The sequence below is a fragment of the Scardinius erythrophthalmus genome (assembly GCF_964197995.2).
Source record: "Scardinius erythrophthalmus genome assembly, chromosome: 7".
Lineage (NCBI taxonomy): Eukaryota > Metazoa > Chordata > Actinopteri > Cypriniformes > Leuciscidae > Scardinius > Scardinius erythrophthalmus.
Genome location: NC_138227.1, coordinates 36,459,043 through 36,482,649, shown reverse-complemented (window position 1 = coordinate 36,482,649; position 23,607 = coordinate 36,459,043). Strand labels below are relative to the sequence as shown.

Sequence of the window (23,607 nt, the reverse complement as noted above, 5' to 3'; positions counted from 1 at the left end):
CATAAACTCAAGAAAGTGAGCTTTCATCTGAGGACGTTTGTCCAAAGTATGACGAAGTGAGGATAGACGGTTGTAAGCATACTCTGTTATTTTGGAAGCCTTCCTCTGGGAACTTGAAATGGCAAAGGAGCCACCCAGCCATTGGATTCATCCTGATAGAACTCTTTGTCCATTAAGCGTAGAAACCTGTCATCGTCCACTGACAGTGCAAGCTTGTGATCTCTGGATGTACAAACAAAGATTGATTGGCCTAGCTTCTCGCTTGCACATGCTGCTAAAGCACTTACACCTTTTGATGCAAGTTGATCTTGAAACTGAAGCTTGGTGCCATACTGCTCTTTTATATGGAACTGACTTTCACAGGGCCAGAAGAAGCTGGGGCGGCCACTTTCAAGTATGGAGGTCTTAAAAACATCTACATGAGCAGGTCGATGAGCACCTCCAAGACACACGTCTCCAATAACTACCCATTCAAGATCTAACTTTTGAGCAAATGGAGCGTTGTGTGGACCATTAATCTGTTAACGGACTTTGTGGACCCTAATGAGGTCCCTACCAAGGAGGAGGAGGATGTTAGCATCTGGATCTAGGGCTGGTATTTCATCAGCAATATCCCTGAGGTGACTGAAATGACGCGCTGCATCTGGGGTAGGAATTTCAGAACGAATGTTAGGAATCTGATTGCACTCTAGCAGTGTAGGAAGATGAAGGCTTACACTCTTAACCAGTGATTCCACAATGTAGCCACTTGCTCTCCTTCCTGTTGTCTCTTTTAATCCAGCACATGTCTTGAGTGAATATGGAAAAGAAGATCCTTCGATTTGAAACTCTTCAAAGAATTCTGTTCTTGCCAATGAGCGGTTGCTCTGTTCATCCAGAATTTCATACATTCTTCTGGATTCTGTTTTGTTACCCACAGGATAGATATTAACCAAACAAATCTTGGAACATGCTCTAGCACTCTTTCCAGCTCCACACACTTCAGTACCCTTTGATGTTACCTCTTGATTGGTTAATTCACTTTCCTCCCTGCCATCTTCTAAGACAGGAGAGACGGTTTTCCTCCAGGGTGCTGGACCAGGATGTAAAGCGGACACATGACGATCACTATCACATTCAGTGCAGTGGATTTCAGCTTTGCAGTTTTTTGCCATATGTTCTATAGAAGAGCAGCACCTGAAGCATACTGAATGTTCTTTAAGAAACTGTTTGCGATCTTCAAGACTTTTTGCTCTAAAGCCTCTGCATCTTTTTAATGGATGTGGCTTGTCATGGATGAGACAATATCGTTGAGGATCAACAGTCCGTATCCTGTCCGTAGCATTTCTTGTTTCAGACATGTTGACTTGGGTTTTATGAACAGCTATAGAAGCTTGCCTGAATTTATCTGATCTTTCTCGATTTTCTTGTTGTGGCACTGAAGGAAAAATGGCAAAGCTGGGATCCGTTCTTGTTTTAGCTTCTGAACGAATAAAGTCAGCAAACACAGAAAATGGTGGGAAGGCCACAGAAGTCTCTCTTGTACTTCGATCCATACGATATCCATTTTTCTTGGATATTATAAGGGTGTTTTCCTGCAATTGGGCTCACTCCATGAGCGGTGTCAAGGTAAGACAACCCAGGAAGATAGCCATCCAGCTTGGCTGCCTCCAGCTCTGCAAGCAGGTCTCCAAGATCACGCAGCCTATACAGATCTTTACCTGATATCTTAGACAAGCTTTCCAATTTAGAGAAGAGAGCTCTTTCAATAGCCTCTGATGAACCATACATTTCCTCTAGCCTCTCCCAAGCCATTTGTAGACCTTCAAAAGGGTGCCTAATATTAACTGATTTTAGTCTTCGTACCTGTTCAGATGATTCTCTTCCAAAATATTTGATGAGCAAATCCATCTCTTCCTCTGGTTTAAGGTCAAGGTCTGCAATAGTACTTTTGAAAGATGATCGCCAAGCCCAATAATTTACAGGTTTATCATCAAAAGAATTCAGTCCAGAAGTTACCAACTGACTGCATGCAATGAATTTGGCCAGGCTGTAAATGCTCAGTACTACGTTGTAAGTTACAGCTAGAAGCTTGGTCTCTTGCATAGTCTGCAATGCGTTGGAGGCTGATCTCTTTGGAAAACTCTGATGCTGATACATGGTCTACTTCTGTGAAGGCTGCTGCTAGAATTTCTGCTTCTGCTATGGCCGCATCTTTTTCTTTCTCTTCCTGCAGTGCCTCTAGTGTTGCTTGAAGTCGGGCTTGTTCAACTTTAATCTCAATTTCTTTCTTTGCATGAGCCGCTCTTGCCTTGGCTGCCTCTGCCCTTGCACAAGCTTTCGTGACGGCTAAACTGGCCGTAGAACTTCTTGATGAGGTGGAAGCTTGAGAACTTGAGCAAGCATCATCACTTTCTTTGTGCATGCGATGGCGCAGTGATGATTTAGATTCACTTGAAGACATGATCTTTGTGCAGGCTAACAAACAGAGATATTCCTTTATCTCTCTGATAGATGCAGTTGTTAGACAGGCATCCCCTCCATCTTTCCAATTTGCTACTTATCTTTTCACTGGCCTCACTGTTTTAATGGATCCAGTTATACTTCCACAATAAACTCCACGAAGGTGCCATTTATGAAGTTTAATCATGAAAAGTGTGAAACTACAATTAGAAAAATACACAAACATGAATTTCACAAAATAGATAAATCATTAAATAAATGAGCATTCTCAAACACACAAGGCAAAGAACCAACAACAATACAGTTGAATCAACAGCATAGATTAAAGGGGTCATATAATGGTACATGCACTTTTACAAGTTGATTGCACTGAAATGTCTGTTGGCAGTGCCTGTACACAACCATCCTATCATGATAAAAATCCATCCAGTGGTTTTGTTTTAATCTCCTTATATGTTTGACCATCTCTGAAATCAAGCCGTTCGATATTGTGACGTCATAAGATCGTACGCCCCTCCCGCTATTGTGATTGACAGCCGGGTTTCAACACAAGACCCGCCCTCAGCGAGCTGTGACAGCCGTCATAGTAGTCCGCCATTGTTGATATGCTGGAGTAGAATGGCGTCTAAGCGATTGTGGTGTTCTGTTCTTAGATGTAATAAGGAACACAGCAGTCATTTGGATGTTCCTAAATCCGAGCCGTTGAAGATGCAGTGGCTGAGTTTTGTTTTTGAAGCGATATGCCCAAAGGATTGACGCGGGGATTCCCTCACGGGGATTCCCCACGATCGTCCATGCTTTCATGTTTGCGCGAATCATTTCACACCAGACAGCTTCACAAACGAGAAAAAACGGATCGGTACCAACGTGTTCCTGCTGAACCTCCAGAAGATGTGAGTGTAATGTTTTATTAACCTTTATATTAGTATTTATATTAATCTTTGCGAAATTTGCAAACCTTGCTGCAGGCTTCACGATGAATGCGTCTAAGGTTTACACTCAGGGTACATTACGGCATGTTTTCTATGTACGACGTTCTCAATATAATTCATAATCCCACGTTTATAACGAATAACACGTGGTTATTGTGTTAGATACGGTCAGAGAATGTCTAATACGGTGTACCCACAGAACAGAGGGGCGGGGTGAGCAAAGCTCATTATCATTTAAAGACACATGCACTGAAACGGCGTGCTGAAAACAGAGCTGTTTTTGACCAGGTAAAATTAGTGTTTTCTTACAATACTAATGAGAATTTTTAATTAAAGTATATTACAAACTTTTAATTTAGACCCTAAAGAATCATATTAGCTTGTACAAAAATGGCATTATATGACCCCTTTAATACTTTGCAAACTTGAGTAGAAAAAGGTAACAAACATGCTGAATTAAATGCTACATTACATAGCACAACAATAAAGAACTCAATGCTCACTTAACAAAATCAAACAGTCACTTACAGATATTTCATTTCAAAGGGCTTTGATAAGCAAGATATAGATGGATGTCTGCAACCACATGGAGTACCTTGCACAACTAAACCACTGAAGGAATATGGCCTACTTCCTCTTTAAAACAGGAAACCATTGGAAAACTAAGGAAAACCCAAAAATAAGTAACAAAATAAAAGTCCTTGTTGAAACCGAAGTTTAAAGTCCAGCACAGGCAATCTTTCAAAGAGGCATTTATGGATGCATTTCTACCAGATGATTACCTCGCAGAAGTGGAAGATAAGCTGAGGTCTCTGGTTCAGCAGCCACGTCAACGCCTGAGAGATTTTGCCTGATTACCGGGCCCTCTGCCTTAAGTGGAAGTCTGACATGACAGAGGAAGAGATGGTGAGCCGCATCCTCAACAACATCAACCCCAGGGTCGCGGGCTGCTTGAGAGGGATGGTGAAAACTGTGGAACAACTGGTGAAAGTGGGCTCTATGGTGGAGAAAGACTGTATGGGGGCGAAGGATTTCTGACAGAAGGTGGACAGTCAGAATGGTAGAGAAAAGGCTAATAAAAGACCAAATGAACGTAATACCTCTAAAAATCTGGCAGGACTATCTATTGCACAACCGCACCCTATAAGTTCCCTTCTGGTAGTGCCAGTAACGATAGAAGGGCATGAGGTGAAGGCTGTGCTGGATACAGGGAGCACGTACACCCTAATGCAGGAAAACCTGTGGAGACAGTTATGAGGTGAACCGAATTCTGACCATCCAGTTCCCCTTCAACGGTTTATTATGGCCGAGGGAAAGGTGCATCAAGCTTTCAACAAGAAAGCCGTCTGTTACAAATGGTATTAGAAGTTATGTGGAGTGGATACTTACATAATGAAGGATGCTCACCTGGCGTTTCCCTTGATAGCAGGCCTGGATTTCCTAAGAGCCGCGGAAGCCATCGTGGATGTAGGCCAAGGGAGATATGGGCTGAAAGTGGGCAAAGGATATATGTATCATCCCTTTCTAACAGCCACAATAAACCCAGGACTGGCTACGATTCCGGTAGGGGAAAGAGGACACACTACGGCAACAGTGAGTCTTTATTACGCCTTACATTCAACATGGCATCCATCTCTCGTTTCTCCGATCGCTGAAGTTGCTCCCAGCTGGGAGTCCGACATCCAGGAGGAGTTACGGAAGCTGATCCGATACTTGGCCTCATACCACTTCCAAGCTTCTCGGGAAAACATCTGTGGAACAACACAAAATCATCTTATGTGATGAAATGCCTGTCAAATCTATGGCTTACAGAGTTTCTCCTTTCAAGAAAAAGATGATGAAACAAGTGGTAAGTGACCACATCATCGAGCCCTCCTTCTACCCATGGTCATCACCCGTAGTCCTGGTCCCCAAAACGGATGGGTCTTACAGGTTCCTATCGACTATAGGAAGCTTAATAGTAAGACCATACCTGACACATATCCAATGCCTCTCATCTATGACATCCTGGAATCCATGGAAGGCGCCTCATGGTTCAGTACATTGGACTTGCGGCCAGGATACTGGCAAGTGGAAATGGAGGAGGAGAGTAAGAATAAAACAGCCTTTATCACCTCCCAGGGGCTATTCCAATTCTGCTCTATGCCATATGGTCTCAGGAATGCCGCAGCCACCTTCCAGAGGCTGATGGAGAAGGTCCTAGCAGAATTGAGAGGGAAGTTTTGCTTATATTCATGACATTATAATCTATTCACGGTCATTAAAAGAACATGTACAACACTTGAACACCATTCTACACAGACTCAACCAGGCTTCACTTACTCTCAACATGAAGAAGTGTCACTTCTTTAAACGACAACTAAAATTCCTGGGACACATCGTGTCAGAGAAAGGAGTGGAGATGGATCCTGAAAAGACCCAGGCGGTGGCTGATTATCCTCCTCCCAAAGACCTTAACGCACTCCAACGCTTCTTGGGACTAGCTGGATGGTACCACAAGTTCATTCCACGCTTTGCTGACATCACTGCTCCTTTAAACCGTTTAAAAAGCCATCTATGTAGTGTGGCCACATAAGGGCAACTTTTAGATAGGGTTAGTGCCTGATAACAAAGTATGTTTCGTCACTTTATGTTATTACCTTATCTGCTTTCCTCTGTACACTGTATGTTCCTTAGCGGTTGTGTATTTGACCCCGATTGCTGTTCACGTGAGAACTTCTCGTGATGTCTTCGAGTCACGTGGGTACCTGTCATGTAAACAGGAAAAGACTTTTGTCAGAGAATGTCTAATAAGGCGAGAAGTTTCACTCTCAGTACACTTCCGGCTTCTGAACTGGTTGCAGTTCCACTCTGGTTCCATATGAGGGCGCTCACAGGACGAGTGCAGAATGATGGAGGTCTGTGGCGCTATACCCATCAAAATCCACTTTTCTCAGGATATAATTTTTTGTCTAGTAATTTGAATGTTGTATTCGAAAGGAGATGAAAAAAAATTACACATCGCTGGGTGTTAGAGTCACTTATTTACTTTAAAATGTCTTTTTAAGTGTCAATGACGTCATACACATCGTACGATCAGAGATATTGCTTTACAGCAATCCTTCAGTCACTTTGGTGCTTTCACGCTCTGCACTTTCTTTTCTCTCGAGGCATCAACAACACAGCTGACACAGGTAAATACACGTGCTAGATGAGTTTTTGTTTTGTTTGTTTCTGGTCTTCGGATGCTACGATGCCATCAAGCGGTATCTCTGGTCATAATCAGTCCTTCACTGACCAATCAGCGTTCATTAGCAGAATGCTAGCGTGTTATGGGCAACAACAACTCAACCTGTAAGAAATCGAAAGGACATAAGTACTCGTTCATTCAACTTTCGACCTATAACCCATGTTGAACTTGCAAAACCTACAATCAAATCTGAGATTTCTCAACGGTAATCGGGTGAAAGAGACAAATTTAGCCGTCTAGCCCCATAGACTCCCATTCATTTTGCACTCATGGGCGATCGCCCCCAGTGGAACTCGGGTGAAACTACAACCAAAATTCGGTACAATAGGACTTAAAAGGGAGTGGGCAGGCTCTCCGTAGACGGGCTCTACTATTGTGTTTTCCATAAAAGGAACCAGTATTCCAGTCTTCGAGAGAGCGTACTCTCATTCACAAATTTACCGGTGTGATTGATGACTATCCATTGACTGACTTGGAAGCACTGGGTCGCATTCCTTGAAGGAGTATTTCTGTGGGCTCGCTGCCAGGATTACTTTTATCGGAAGACTTAAGCCAGTTATCAACTTCATTGATCATGCTCACGGACTTGATTGACAATGTTACCGGTGAGGCTGATCCTAACTTTGTATATACATTTGCTGGACTATAAGACTTTGCGGAAACGCTCATACACCCACACACGCATTCAATGCTGTTTGTAAATATCTATATGGTATTATTGTACATGTTCTTTTGTTTTCTTAATACACTGAGGTTGTTTGTTAATCTAATCGCGTTGTGCAATCCATTGTTGCTGACTTTTATGTGGACAAGCAAACAGGAACAGCGTTCCTATTTATTGTGTATACTCTGCTGTATAATACCGTCTGAGTGTTATAATACATTGACAAAAAGAGTTAAAATTTCACTTTTCCTTAAGAGGCTTTAAAATCATATTTTCAATAAATTTGGTATTTGTAATATTTTTTATAATACTGTTTAAATAAACAACTGCCGTTCCCAGGACTGCTGTCATGACATGAGGTTTTTAGTAAAACCTCAGTAAAAAGTAAGACTGTAAAAACCATGATTGCGTCCTATGTGGGACAATATCATCAGACGTGGGACCAGTGGTTACCGGAGCTAAGGTTCACCATCAATACAGCTCACCAAGAGACCATCGGTAGAGCTCTGGCTGAGTTAATGCTGGGCATTTTTTTGAAAATGACCTTTCATGTAGTGTGTAACATAGCTCTAAGTGAATGAAAACATCCTGCAAAGTTTTAAATCTAGAAGTGCACCATATATAAAGTTATTGTCTTTCAAAGGTATGAGTTGACTTTGAGTCAATAAAATTAATTGTTTTTCAAACGAGTCATAAGCTGTTTCGTTGTGACATCAAGACGAAACATTAGCATATTGCCCGCCCACTTATTGCGCGCGCAGACACCAGGGAAAACTTGAGCCTCAAACCAACAGCTGATTCCTGTGGACACTGGATAGCATCATGTCGAGAAGATGCTGTGCTCTACAATGTGAAGGTAAAGCCAGTTTCTGTTCACTGCCCAAGGACGAGCATGTGAAGAATCAGTGGTTAAAATTGATCTATGATACCACAACTGTCAGGGAGTAGACCTGACCTCTGCAGAAGCATCCAATTGCACCAAGTCTGGTCTGACAGACAGAAGCGCGTGTCCAATGCCCGGTAAGGGAACCGCCCCTTACCAAATGTATAAAACACTAGCACGCGCTATCTTACCTCAGTTGTTATACGCTTCTTGTGACCTCTTTGCTTGGCAGCTCTACGGTTTTCGCTGACTTCACCACAGTCAACAGGAGGAAATATCTGTTTCGATCAGCCTCCGCCAGGCTTGATTGTCAGACGGCTACGTTTAGTTGCGATTTATTTCTGGTTGCAAGCCACCCATGCTCGCTACCTGGATTTGCTCAGGCTGCCCGCCTGCTTTCTTAGCTTTCACCTCTCCCATGGATCACAAGCTCTCCGGTCCTGCTAACGCGCAGTCGCGTGCATGCCCTGCCGCCTGCGGTTCAGTCATTGCCGCAAGGGATACCCATTCTTTTTGAGTGGTATGCATGGGATTGAAGCATGCGGAAGAAGCGCTTTCACTTCCTGAGAACTGCAGCCATTGCCTCGCTCTGCCTAGGAAGATTCTTCGACGTAGACTTAAGGTTGCCACCCAAAACACGGACAAACAATACGACTCTGATGTTGGATTAGGTGCAAGCGTTGCAGCTCCGGGGACCTCCCAGAGCATGCCTGCTCTCAGTTGGGCTGACCAGTCTAACGAGGGCTTACTCGAGGAAATCCTTCCCGGTATTTCCTCACTCGAGGACGAAGACCCCGCTATACTTGATGGCTCGGACGACGAGGAAACCATCCCATCCACCCAAGCTCCCCCGTTAGCGGCTCGGCAACACTGGCCCTTCTCGAGGTGTGTGAGCGAGCGGCCGCTCGTCTCGGCATTGAATGGCCGGCCCTCCAGAATGCCGCCGACCAAGAAAGGGATGTGTATGACGGCAAACTCCTAGGCCCCCCTCCCGGTCCTAGGAAGCAGCTCATGCCTGTCATCCCCTAAGCGCTAAGCACATGCGTCACTATTGGAGAGACCCGCTAGATCTAAAGCACGGTTTGGCAGGGCTGGAGGTTAAGAATATGGCATTGTGTGGCATGGGCGACCCTCCCACCAACGAGCCCTCGATTGCCAGACACCTTAACCCCTCGAAGGGAGGGTTACTGGCCCCTCCTAAGCCAGTCCTTCCTAATAAGATGGACCGTTTCCCAGCGTGTTTACCAGGCCTCGTACAAGGCCCCAGCTCTCGTGGTACGGGCTCTAAATGTTTCCTCCCTCCTCTCTGCCTACCAGGCTGAGCTTTTGGAGGATATGAGTTCACATTTGGAGAAAGGCGTGTCATCGCCGACGCTGTGGAAGGAGATCGTTACCGTGGATCGTTACCGTCCTTCGCAATGCCCAACAGGCTGTTCAGGCCGGCGGACGTTCTATGGCCCTGTCTGTTGTGGGTGAACGCACCCTCTGGCTCAATCTCTCTGGTCTGCCCGACAGCGAGAAAAGACGCATAGCAGGAGCCCCAGTGGAACCAGGCTAGGCTCTTTTTGGCCCTGCCGTTGCCCTTATGCAACAGCGGTGCGATGATAAGAAGAAGGAGGATGAGGCGTTTAAACTGTGCCTGCCTAAAAAGGCCACTCCACATCAGCCCCCCTCACGGCCCCCTCCGGCCCCGACCAAGGGACGGCCGTACCATAACACAGCCAGACCCAAGGCTCGCAGCAGGCCACCCAGCCAGCAGCCTAGCCAGCAGCCCAACCATCCTCCTAAGCCCTGGGGTAAGATGTCTTTCGCTGCGGCCGCAGCCAAAAAAGCCCACTAACTCTACCCCGTCGGACAGGAAGAGGAAGCGGCCTACCTGATGTTCAGCTCCAGGGGCTTCTCTGTCCAGGTTTTTGGGCGACCAGCCCATTGGACACAAGTTTGAGTTTTTTCCCCCTTCACCCAAGAAGAGGAAGTTCTCAACTCGAGGGCCCCTTTTTCCTCGTTCGGGTGCCCAACCTCAGTTCAACATGGACCTGTCACAAGTTCAGGTGTGGTCCATAAAAAATTTCCCCTCCTAGCTTCCAGTTTTAAAACTGGGGGGAAATTCACTATCAAAAAGTGCCCCAGCACTGTTGAAAAGTGCCCAACCATGGTCATTTCACAGTTTGCACAAACCACCTCTCACACATTCAATAAAGGTTCAAACCCCTCTGTGTGTTTCAAAAATAAAAAAAATAAAAACAGCAAAAATATCAAACACTGAGAGCGAAGGCTCTACCGAGTGCTGGTGTTTGTCAAAAATCCTACATGTCGTCCCTAAGTTGTCCACTAGATGGCGCCATTGTATCACAAATGAACGATCCGGTTGTATTGCCAGCCCTAGGCAACTCTCCGGTGAGAGTGGCTTCTCTCACGGCACACGTGACAGCCTGGCAGTCTGTGTCGGCTCCAGAATGGGTGATTCGCACCATAATGAAGGGCTACAGACTTCAATTTGCCAGAAAACCTCCACGTTTCAGCAGAGTTATCTTTTCTCACACAGAAGAAAGCTCCACTCACATTCTGAAAAATGAGATCTCTTCTCTTCTCGAGAAGGGGGCGGTGCAAGTGGTGCCTCCGCATCAATGTCATCAGGGTTTTTACTCCCGTTATTTCCTGATTCCAAAGAAGGATGGTTCACTTCGTCCTATTCTGGATCTCAGAGTGTTGAACAAACATTTAAGGAAATACAATTTCAGAATGTTAACCCACAAAGTTCTCTCTCGTGCAGTAAAACAGAACGATTGGTTTACATCGATCGATCTGAAATGATGCTTTTTTCCACATAAGCATTTATCCTCCACACAGGAAGTTTCTTCGTTTCGCCTTCCATGGCATATGTTACGAGTTCACAGTACTTCCGTTTGGTCTAGCACTCAGCCAAAGAGTGTTCTGTCTGTGTGCGGAGGCAGGGTTAGGGCCGCTGAGATTAGCGGGGCTCAAAATCCTGACTTACATAGACGATTGGCTGATTATTGCCGATTCGAGAGAGACTGTAATGCAAAACACTGCCCATGTAATCGCTCACATCACAGCGCTCGGCTTCAAAGTGAACGTGAGCAAGAGCACTTTCACTCCCACGCAGAGAGTAATTTTTCTGGGTCTGGAGCTGAATTCGGTCACGATGCACGCGCGTCTCTCAAGAGCGCGTTCTCTCCTTCAGTGAAGGAGCGAAGAGTACATTATCGGGCATGTCTCAGGCTACAGGTTCTTATGGCTGCGGCTATACATGTCCTGCCTTTGGGCCTTCTGAGAATGAGGGCTTTCATGAAGTGGATTTTATCTCTTCATCTCAGCCCTGTACGCGATCTCCGCCGCTCTGTCACAGTGACCCGCTCATGCACAGTAGCGCTGCGCCACTGGAGGAACGCAGAGTTTTACGTGCATTGGACCCCTCTTGGGGCGATTATGCTGCGGAAAGTAGTAACGACAGACGCGTCCTTAACAGGATGGGGAGCCACACAAGAGGGCAGAACAGTGAATGGTGTGTGGCCATGCACACTTCACTCAGCCCATATAAATTATTTAGAGCTCCTCACTGTGTGGAAAGATCTGAATCACTTTCTGCCCCGCTTGCAGGGGCATCATGTGCTGGTGCGTTGCGACAACACGACAGCTGTAGCATATATCAACCGCCAGGGGGGATGCGCTCCTCCAAGCTGCATGCTCTCACTCACAGGCTGTTAGTATGGAACAGGCGGCACTTTCTGTCATTACGGGCGACCCATGTCCCGGACATACTGAACAGGGGCGCAGACCTCTTGTCAAGGGGAAACCCTCTCTACGGGGACTGGCGCCTCCACCCTCAGATAGTGGGTATACTGTGGAGGAGGTTCGGCCAGGCAACCGTAGATCTCTTCGCCTCGCGCGAAAACACCCATTGTCCTATGTTCTTCTCGCTACGGGACGAGGACGCCCCCCCTCGGCGTGGACGCACTGGCCCATCCGTGGCCCAACGTGCTGCTCTACGCATTTCCTCCCCTTTGCCTCATAACGCTGGGTGAGGGAACAGGGTGAGGGAACGGAGCTTGACCATGATTTTGATAGCTCCCAGGTGGCCCGGGGCACCGTGGCTCTCAGAGATGATCCCTCTGCTGTATGCCCAGCCATGGCCCCTCCCACTTCGCACAGACCTTCTGTCCCAAGCGAATGGGGAAATCTACCGCCCGCACCCAGACAGGGTGGCCCTCTGGGCCTGGCCCGTGAGAGGGCCAACTTAAACACATTGGGCCTCCCCCCACGTGTTGTGGCCACCATTCAGTGTGCCAGAGCCTCGTCGACACAGTCCCTTTACGACTGTAAGTGGCGTCTGTTCGATGAATGGTGTGAAGGGCGACAGTTAATATCATATCAGTGCTCAATCACTGATATTTTAGGCTTTTTGCAGGACCTTATGGATAAGGGAAGATCCTTTTCCACAATTAAGGTCTATTTAGCGGCTATCACTGCATGACATGTGGGGTTCGACAGCGCTACGGTGGGGCAACATCCCCTTATTTGTAGATTTATAAAGGGCGCATGCCGCTCTCTTCCAGTCCCCAAGAGAGTAGTTCCTGAGTGGGACCTCTCCATGGTGCTGGAGGCAATGTCTCAACAGCCGTTTGAGCCCCTGGGAAGTATTTCCCTGAAGAATTTGTCTTTCAAGACAGCTCTGCTCCTGGCCTTGGCATCTGCCAAGCGTGTCAGTGATCTCCATGCACTTTCTGTTCATCCCTCATGCACTAAATTCTCTCTCAGTGGAGATAAGGTTTTTCTCAGGCCCAACCCGGCCTTTATGCCAAAATGCTTCCCGGCATTCACGTGTGAGGTGATTGAGCTTTCCGCGTTTCACCCAGCTCCTTTCTCCTCCACAGAGGATCAGAGGTTGAATGCTTTGTGTCCTGTTTGTGCCCTGCGGGTGTACTTAGACAGGACCAGCTCGTTTAAAAAAAGCGACCAGCTTTTCATCTCTTGGGGCCCCCCGTACTCAGGGAACCCCATTTCCAAGCAACGCCTTTCTCATTGGCTTGTGGAAGCTATATCTTTGGCATATGAATCTAAGGGAGTGCAGCCGCCTGAGGGCATCAGAGCTCACTCCACTAGAGGTATGGCTGCCTCTTGGGCTCTGTTTAAGGGAGTCTCTTTGCAGGACATATGTGCCGCTGCAAGCTGGGCCTCTCCCCACACGTTTGTCAGACAGTACCGGCTCAATGTCACCAGAACTCCGGTAGCTCATTCTGTCCTGGGTGTTGGCTCTTTTTTAGCTTTGTGCTCTTAGGCCCTTTACCCCTTATTTAGCATGGGCTGCTTAGTCCAGCAGTTTTAAAGTCACTAAGCATGTTTCTAACCTGCACCTGGCACCATTTACTCACCATTATGAGTGTGGTCAGGTTTATTCATGAATGCATGTTACCACATGTTATTCCTTGTTGCTTTGTGTCTTCCTCACATTGTGTGGTGGGTTCCTCGTGACAAGTCATGCACCGCCTTTCCAGGTGACCGTCCTCTGGCTTTCAGGGCCTCATTGTAGTGTATTGGGCAATCAAGGAGCTGTCCATATCTCCCATAGGTGGATCTCGAACACGAGATGATGAAAGAGAACAATAGGTTATATGCTCACTGAGGTAAGATAGCGCGTGCTAGTGTTTTATACACTTGGTAAGGGGCGGTTCCCTTACCGGGCATTGGACATGTGCTTCTGTCTGTCAGGCCAGACTTGGTGCAATTGGATGCTTCTGCAGAGGTCAGGTGTGGATGCCCTTCCCATAGGTGGATCTCTCCACTCGATGTTTCAGAGAACCGGGGTTACGAACAGTAACCTATTGTTTCCTGCTTCTGGCTAACTCGCGTTATCACTGTCTTACTGAAATACTTCTGCTAATCAGTTGTGGGCCACTTTTACCTATAACTGGGTCTATAAATGCAGATTGTCTGTCGTTCTCACTACTTTGAAGAAAGATTAAGCATGGAGCAAGATTTGTTTTATCAATGTTTATGTTACATCAGTCATTCAAGCTTGAGCTTGGCTAATGTATGCACTATATTGATACAGTTTCCACGTGTTCACCGCAATAAATTAGAAAAATACTCGGTAAATAAATAAGTATAAGTAAATTAATCGGTTTGTTGATGGACAAACCTGTTAATGCTGATGATGAGGTATTAGTTGCAACATCTCATAAATGTCATTATTTGACTTTATTAATCACTATCAGTCCAAAAATAAATATACAGTAAAGAAAATCAACTTAAATAAGACTACAATGATAAATGAGACAATATAGACCTACAAATGTGTTAAATTGTATATGAAATGTTTGTTAATGTTGTTATACTTTTTTTTTTTTTTTTTTTTTACATAAACAATTGATAGTCTACACTATAATTTAACACGTTTGTAGGTCTATAGGGTCTCATTTATCATTGTAGCCTAGAATATATATTATCCAGGTTTTATTTACTGGCTGAATGTTTAGTGCCCAATATTTAATTAGATAGTTTTAAAGATTTATGAATACATTTCTCTATGGTTTTATTTGGCAACTGTAGTACATTTTTATGGTTATTAGAAGAACATTAGAACATTACAATGTAAAATAAAATAAAAAAGCTTGTTAAAGCAGAAGTTAAAATCACAAAATTTAAAATAAATAATTACAAAAGCACAGAGTACATTTTAACTGGTAAGATGAACCTGAGCTTAGTAATTGACTATATAGTCCCTTTACCGTTATATCATAAAAATACATTTGTATGTTTAAAATTCTAAATAAGGCACATCTAATGTCCAACAACAAATATTTTAGCATACATATATATATATATATATATATATATATATATATATATATATATATATATATATATATATATATATATATATATATATATATATATATATATATATATATATATATATATATAAACACATTTAACACAATTATACAAATAGTTATTTAGTTAAGGTTTACTAATATTTATTCCTTTATTTTATGGAATATTCTTTAATTTTGGAGTTGCACATATCTTTTCAAAATGTATACTTTCCACGTTATCCTCTCCATAATGCACTGTATAAACTAAATCTAACCAAATATTCTTGCTTTCTCCAAAAAAAACAATTATTGCTTTAATTATAGCTGTAATTCTCAGCATTCTAAATAAGCATAAGTCATCTTTGTTAAGTAGCTTAGGTCCTAAACCCAAAAGTATATTTTGTATCTTTATTATATTTGGTTTCTTAAAAAATTCTTCCCTGAATTACTTCTGTTAAATATTTTTATTTATTATTTTAAGTATAAAATAGAGTGTAATGAGCTATAAGTTCACTGCAACTTATCCAACATCCTAAAGATAAATTATTATAATTAGAAGATATTTCTGGTGTTATAAAATATCGCATAGTCTATTAATTTTCCAAGCAAAATGTATACATTGGTCAGAATTATTGTGCTCCTATTTGGCGCGCAGCAGCGCTCGTTCAATGTGAAGTTTAGCAGCAAAATGGAAATATTTGCACGACTTTCTAAGATTTACAGATGGAGAATATTCCTGTGAAATGTACGTTTTGCAAACACCATGTCTCAAACGCATAGAACAGCACAAAATATACGGTGTTTGACGGGTGGATCGATTTGATCTATGATCGACCTCTAGGGCTGCTTCAGAAACGCGTGCATACGCAGTTATCTAGACTAGATAAACCTGGATCAAATTAGTGGGATTGCGTGAACTTGAATTACCTTTTATGAAACCGCTTTAGCCCCAACTTATTTGTTAGGTTTATTCAAGTCGGGTTTTGGAGTTTAATCCCCGCTTTTCTTAGCATCTTTTATGGAACACCCCTATGAGAGAAAGTTTAACATTTAGATTACAGCCCCTTTTTTTAAATGCATTTATTCAGGAGACATGACACTCCCTTTGTAGTCAGATTGTCAGATCTGCTAGAGGGAGATCATTCACTGTCAGACTCGTCTTGTGTCTGGAGTCTCGTAGGGCAGCATACTGTGCCTTGATCTGTCTTATCGTCATAGCGCTCCACATCAGAGATGGTGCTGAATCCATCAAAGCCTCCGACAGCAAACAGCTGACCATTAACTACCTGGATTTTGAGGAAAGGAAAAAGGAAAATGAATAATGTACAGCTAAACTCTTTAACTTGACATCAATAAATCTTACAGATGCAACACTTCAATTAAACATAGTAGAATTTTCTGACTCTTTGAATTAGGTAGATGTTTTTATAGTCAAACACATTGATCTTTGAAGCCTTCTACAATTTTAGGGTGCAACTTTCCACTTATTGTCAATATGGGACCAAAACCAATTTTTTTCCTGCATATTCATTATAATCAAATCATTAGTTTAATGTTATTTCATAGTTTCACCAGAAACAGATTTTAACTGTACACATCTCACCTCAATGCCAAAGCTGCTGCGTGGATTGCACATTGATGCAACATCAGTCCAGATGTTAGTGAGCGGATTGTAAGCCTCCGCACTCCGCAAATCACTGGCACCATCAGAACCACCAACCTTTAAATAAATACACTCTTTATTTATGTATTCTGTGCATTTGTATATGCACATGCATGCATGCATTTACATACGTGCAGCCTTTAAACTGTGAATGTTCCATATTTCTGTATTTGTGTCATGGTTATCATGGCTAATTAACACTATAAAACTGTGTTTAATACTCACAGCATACACTCGATTTGCATAAGCGATCACACCTAAACTAATGCGGCGGCTACTCATGGAAGCGATGAGAGTCCACTGGTTTGTTTCAGGGTTAAAGCTCTCAGCAGAGGAGAGATACCCGGTCCCATTCAAACCACCACAGATATAAATCTGACAAACACAAACATAACATGCATGATGTTCGTGCACAATCATCACAGACTGATCAGAAAAGCCGTGTTTAAAACACAGTACATTTTATGATATTCCTTTTCATATTTAAACTATTCCCATGCATGCCATATCTCTATTACACATTTCCTTCATGCTTTACAGGCATTAAGAGTCTCCAGCAGAAGAGTGTGGAATCATGGGTAAGTGCTCTTACCCTGCCCTGCAGTGAGGTGGCGCTGGCGCTACTCCTCTCTCTATTCATGGGTGCCATCATTGTCCACTGATTGGTGTTTGGATCGTAGCGCTCTACTGTTTTAAGCCGTTGTTGTCCATCAACACCACCAATGGCATAAATGAGCCCGTCCAGAACAGCAACACTAATAAAGCCTCGGCGTTCATACATGGGGGCCACCTACAACACACCAAATACATCAGTGTGCGAACACACACCAATACACCATCTCATTGGTTCTGTCCTATCAGTTGCAAATTAGTATAATAATACTATTATTATTTTTCTTAATGGTATTTTTTGACACAATCATGATGCTCTGGTGTATTATATTATATTATATTATATTATATTATATTATATTATATTATATTATATTATAACAATTGCTGGAACACAAACAAAAATGTATCATGGTTTGTATCTATTCTTTGAAGTAATGTGGAGTACAGCGCATCATTCAGCACTATGGTCCATATCAAAGTACAATCCGGTACCATCACTGTACCACAATACTGTTTTGTAAAGGAAGCTAAATTAAAGTTACATGTTGAGCTACAGCATTACTCACCTCATGCCAAGTCTGAGTGATAAGATTGAATTTCCTCACACTGTTGAGACAATCCACACCATCATAACCACCAATACAGTAGACAAACTCATCCAGGACTGCTGTACCATGAGAGCCTCTGGGACGCTCATCCTCTGGAGTCACACTGACCCAGCAGTCTGCCTTCGCATCGTATGCCTCAATCGCATTGGTGGGATTGTGGTCACTCCATCCTCCGATGGCCAATAGGATCGATGAGGGCAGACGTGGACGTGTCAGTTGATGCATGAGTTCTGAGTTGGTGGGTTCATCCATGTTGTGGTCAAACAAAGTCTTCATTGCATTGATGATAACAGGCATGCGGTCTTCATTCTCCATCACTAGTGCATTGCACTTTACATTATTGAGGAAGTAATCTGATGACATCAACCCCAATCGAACCTGAAGCACAAGGGAGAGTTTAGACTTTCAGAGACTGTTGCAAGACTGTTACTAAGCAGTTGTTTTATGAAAAATGAATCAAAATTAAGTGAGTTACTGCTTAAAACAAGAAGAAGAAAAAATCTGTCAGAAGGGGACGAAAAATAAACTTGTTTGCCCTTTGAACTGTTTATTTGTCTTACCACATGCCAGGATTATTGTAGTTAAACTAAAACCTTAAAATAAAATTAAAAACCTTTTCTCGTTTTCATTTAGTCCGATGTATACTAAAATAATAAAAAAATTACACTGAAAAATATTATATTAAATTATAGTCAAATTTAAATATATATATATAAATGGCAAAACCACAAAACAAAATTTCTAACATTTAACTAACATTAAAATAATAGCAGAAAATGTATCTTGATTTAAGACTTTTATGATATTTGAAATGAAATCGAGACAAAAATCTGTTTTACCTTTGGCAGAAGCATGGCAATGTGTTGCCTTCTGTTTTCTGGTGCATGATTAATCCAGTGGAGGACGGCTTCAAAAACCACCTCCTCCTGTCTGACATTCAGCTCATCCTCATCAATGATCTCCTCCAACTGTTCCAGGGAGAGCTCCAGGAACTCCTCACGAACGTGCAGAACCTCCTCAAAGTGCTGCAGGATGTAGTGCTTTGCTTTACAGCGGAGCTTTGAGCAGGAGTAAAAGTCCTCTGTAAACTTGTAGATGCCAATGCAGTTCTCTGGGCATAACTGTGACTCCAGGAACTGACAGCAGGCGTCTACAAGACCTGAGACTAAGGTCATGTCAGCCGCCACCAAGAGCTCCACCACATTCTCTTGAGTAATGAGCACAGATCTTGTGTACGCATACTGGACAATAAGAGGCATGATGTCTCTGGATATTCCTTGAATTTCACAGAAATGTTGTCGTCTGCTCCAGTTGTTGGAGAAAAGAGCCCTGTGAACAAATTTGACAAAGTCAAGTCAAGTCAAGTCATCTTAATTTATATAGCGCTTTTAACAATGTAAATTGTTTCAAAGCAATCTACATTGTTACAAAGAATTAATAATGAGCATAAATAAAATAACTTTTCATTATTTACATTTTAATTTCAGCCAAATTTTCTCATGTAAAGAATCCAATTAGTTTCACCATTCATTGCCACTCTTCAACTCCATTAAAATGAAGAATTACATTTCAAGAAAGGGTTTTCCTAGATACCGTAGTTACATTCTTTGTTCTGGCAAAACAATCATTCATTTTCATGATTATATATACATTTGGAAAGCTTAGGCAGTTTCAACAGTATAATGTTGAAATTATGTATATAATTATAATCATTTCTTGGTAATTTGCACACAATTGCAGTTCAAATGCTTATTCTCACCTAAAGTAGGAGCTGCAGCCACACATGATGATCTTGTGCACTTGAAATTCTCTGTCATTGGACTTGATGATCATGTCAGTGTGTTCGCCCAGTAAACGTGCTTCATCAAACACGTCAGAGGCTGTTTCTCTCATGGTCTCCATGTTCTCTCAGGACTGTAAATGTATTCAGTCTTCTCACCTCAAACTGATTAAAGTCACCTCAGGATTGTGTCTTTGTGGGACTTTTGCTCAGGAGAGTTCTATAGAATGTCTCTGTGACATCATAGTTGTAGAGCTTGAATATATATTTTTTCAGTTTGTGTCTTGGCCACATAATTATTATAGAGTTTTGTTTTATCGATTCCTTTTGCATAAAACATATTCACTGTCACAAAGATATTAAAAATGATTAAAAACTCAGTGACAAATGCAATAAATAAAGCATGGGCATTCTGGCAGATAAAGTTCCGAGGTCCCGCCCGCGGGCCATTATTGGATGTTTAACAGAGTTAACCTCTTGAAAGACAAAACTTAAAAAACATTTTTTAAACATGTTACTTATCTTTGGAAAGCTGAGATACTTGTGATTCAAACGATGTAAACCATTTTACAATCAACACAGCGGGTACAATCGGTGTCTTTGTCAGACCACCTGCAACAAAATAAACAACAACAAAATGGAAGAAACATCTCTGGTTACTCACGTAACCGTAGTTCCCTGAGAGGAGGGAACGAGACATTACGTATGGGAAAATCCATTTTCCTCGAAATGCTGAAACCTGATTTGAATAACTCTTTTGCTTGCAAATAGCCAATGGCCGCCTCCAATATAGGAGACGTCGGGCGCCAAAAAACCTCAGAATCTTTTCGACTGAACAAGAGCTATTTAGGCTGAGAGGCTTTTCACACGGCAGTTTACATAATGTCTTGTTCCCTCCTCTCAGGGAACTACGGTTACGTGAATACCCAGAGACGTTCCCTCATCGAGTCGATCCCTCGACATTACGTATGGGGAAACGTATAAAACCCCCACAGTGTGAAAATTGGTCGGCCCAGCTCACAGCACGAGCCCCTGTAGAGCACAAGCACTAATGGCGCTTTTCCACTGCATGGTATGGTACGGCTCGGTTCGGTACGGCTCACTTATGGCGCATTTCCACTGCATGGTACGGTACGGTACGGCTCGCTTTAAATGGTACCACCTCTGTTGAGGTTCCAAGCGTACCGTACTGATACGAAAATGTGACGTGAAAACACTGCAGATCACTGATTGGTCAGACAGAATCACCTCTACCAGCGTCATTGTATTTACGACATGAGACACTAAACCCGCTAGATTTAAATAGTTAGCAAATTCCACCACAGTATTATTTATTCCAGGCTGGGAAATCCTACACCCATCCAGACCATCCTATGCACCCAAATAAAAGTTAGAAACACGGACAACCCTATTTTTTCCTAAATTACATTTATTGGTCTAAATCCTTAGGCTGGGGCCATGTCACCTGTCACTTGTTCTGGCCTCATGTTACAAACAGAACTGTCTCCACCTTGGTGTAAAACAACCACCTTATTGTAATTTGTTTGCCCAGAATCTAGCCTACATTTATTTTAGTAAAAAAATTAAAGTATTGTATTTATGACAAAATGTTGTTGTTTTTATCTTAAAATTACTTAAATATCCAACATTTAGCAACATTTAGCATTAATTAGGGCCCGAGCACCGATGGTGTGAGGACCCTCTTGGAATTGCTCTGTTTATTATTAGGGCCCGAGCACCGATGGTGTGAGGACCCTCTTGGAATTGCTCTGTTTATTAGGGCCCGAGCACCGATGGTGAGAGGACCCTATTGTTTTTGCTCCGTTTATTAGGGCCCGAGCACCGATGGTGAGAGGACCCTATTGTTTTTGCTCCGTTTATTATTATTCTTCTTCTCCAAAGTGAATCGCTTTTTAGAGGGCCTAAACATGCTCGAAAACTCATGAAACTTTGCACACGCTTCAGAAGTGGTGAAAATTTACGTGTGATATGGTTTTCAGAATTGTGGGGGGCAAATTCGGTAAATTATTGCCCCCACATTATGCCCCGGCTCCTGGTTTCACGTACAGGTATGAAATTTGGTACATACATGTAATGACCCAATACCTACAGAAAAGTCTCTTGGAGCATAGCCCTAAACACAACAGGAAGTGAGCTATTTTGAACTTCCTCCTGGATTTTGGGCATTTTTCGTAATTTCCTGATGTTGTACTTTAACGAACTCCTCCTACAGATTTGATCTGATACTCTTCAAATTTGGTGAGTGTAATCTTAAGGCCTTTGTGACGTTAAATTGCGAAGATCTAGAGTTTTCGTCGAAGGGTGTGCCCTCGGCGGCCTGACAAACATCTATCTATAAATTACAGGAACGTCTGTCTGTCTGTCTGTCTGTGTGTGTGTGTGTGTCTGTTCCTCGCATATCTCTCGAACCGTTAGTCCGATTGATTTCAAACTCGACAGGTGTCTTGCCACGGGCACGAGTAAGTGCAGTGCCAAGTTTGACATTGTTTGGATGAGAAATGCAAAAGATATCGTTAAATATATCATTTTTAGAAGGTTGTGGTTTAAAAATAAACATTCTGACATTAGAGAGTTGTATCAGTCAAAGAAGCCCCAAGAAGGCTGTGGTTTAAAAATAAACATTCTGACATAAACACTCAGTCAGCTACACTGTTTACTTCTGAATATTATAGTTTGGTTCCCGAACGTGATAAATCCATCTATCTATAAATTACAGAAACGTCCGTCTGTCTGTCTGTGTGTTATTCGCATATCTCTCGAATGTGAGATAACCACTAAATGTGTGAAAACCACTATTTTCTGTTTCAAACTTTCACATAGCATCTTTAGGTTATAACAACATTGAAAATCAAAATCTGGATTTGAATTTTTTAAGATTTATTATAAAAACGGATTATTTTTTCCCAAAAATGCAATAAATTCATGACTTTTTTTTTTTTTTTTAAATGCTATTAATCCATTGAATCAATATAAAGTTATTTTTGATCATATTGCCATCGCAAGAAATATCTCCTGAACTTTTTTGACGGCGATCAGCTCACAAAAACTGATTTTGCACGGGCACTTTGCACTGCTCCCTGAATCGAGGTGCTTATTCATTTGTGGATGTAAACTGAATCTGTAAGTCAGCTATGCTGTTAGTGTTTACTTCTGAATATTATATTTCATTCTGGTGCGCTTAACGTTGTCGCTACTGTGTAATAGTAGCCTATGCTATTCACCAACTAAACATATCCTATTCAATGCGTTCACAGTCTCTTTCACGGGCATCATTTGTAGTTGCCTATTCACAAACTGTTTGCTCAAGCATAGCGTTTTCTCGGAGTTCACTGTGTGCTTTTTACCATGCACAAATAAAAATGTCACTGAACTTTTGCTGTGTAATTGTAACAATGAGCACACACCAAACCAACAATTACTAAAAACACACACAAAAACTGATTTTGCACGGGCATTTTTTGCACTAGTTCACCCAATTTCGGCCTTTTGGTGATATATGCATGATCAGATAAGTTCAATATTAATGTTGCTTGCAGTTCTGATGTTGCTAGGCAACCACAGACAGCCTGCAGTAACTCAGGCATACAATTTTCAATCTGCCACAAACTTCACATGTTTGATAAGAGTCCTGTCCTGAACACATGCCAATGCTCATTATGATTATAGCAATAGCACCACCTGCTGGTAGCAGGAAGTGTGGCAAATACAAAACGTGCTCGAAAAATCATGAAACTTTGCACACGCTTCAGAAGTGGTGACAATTTACGTGTGATGTGGTTTTAAAAATTGGGTGGGGCAAAATGGCTTACTTATTGCCCCTACATTTTGCCCCGGCTCGACGTTTCACGTACAGGTATGAAATTTGGTACACACATGTAAAGACCCAATACCTACAAAAAAGTCTCTTGGAGCATAGCCCTAAACACAACAGGAA

The 23,607-nt window shown here is 42.6% G+C and overlaps 1 protein-coding gene across 1 annotated transcript; it reads right to left on the bottom strand.

The window, feature by feature from the left end:
• Nucleotides 1-16,125: 16,125 nt before the first annotated feature.
• On the bottom strand, nucleotides 16,126-19,774 carry LOC308693835 (kelch-like protein 10; the record flags this gene model as incomplete). The annotated part of the gene is made up of 7 exons (XM_081370926.1): nucleotides 16,126-16,272; nucleotides 16,590-16,706; nucleotides 16,875-17,024; nucleotides 17,242-17,439; nucleotides 17,831-18,250; nucleotides 18,712-19,201; nucleotides 19,632-19,774. 7 exons carry the CDS (start codon nucleotides 19,772-19,774, stop codon nucleotides 16,126-16,128), a joined length of 1,665 nt encoding a protein of 554 aa, XP_081227052.1.
• Nucleotides 19,775-23,607: the final 3,833 nt, after the last annotated feature.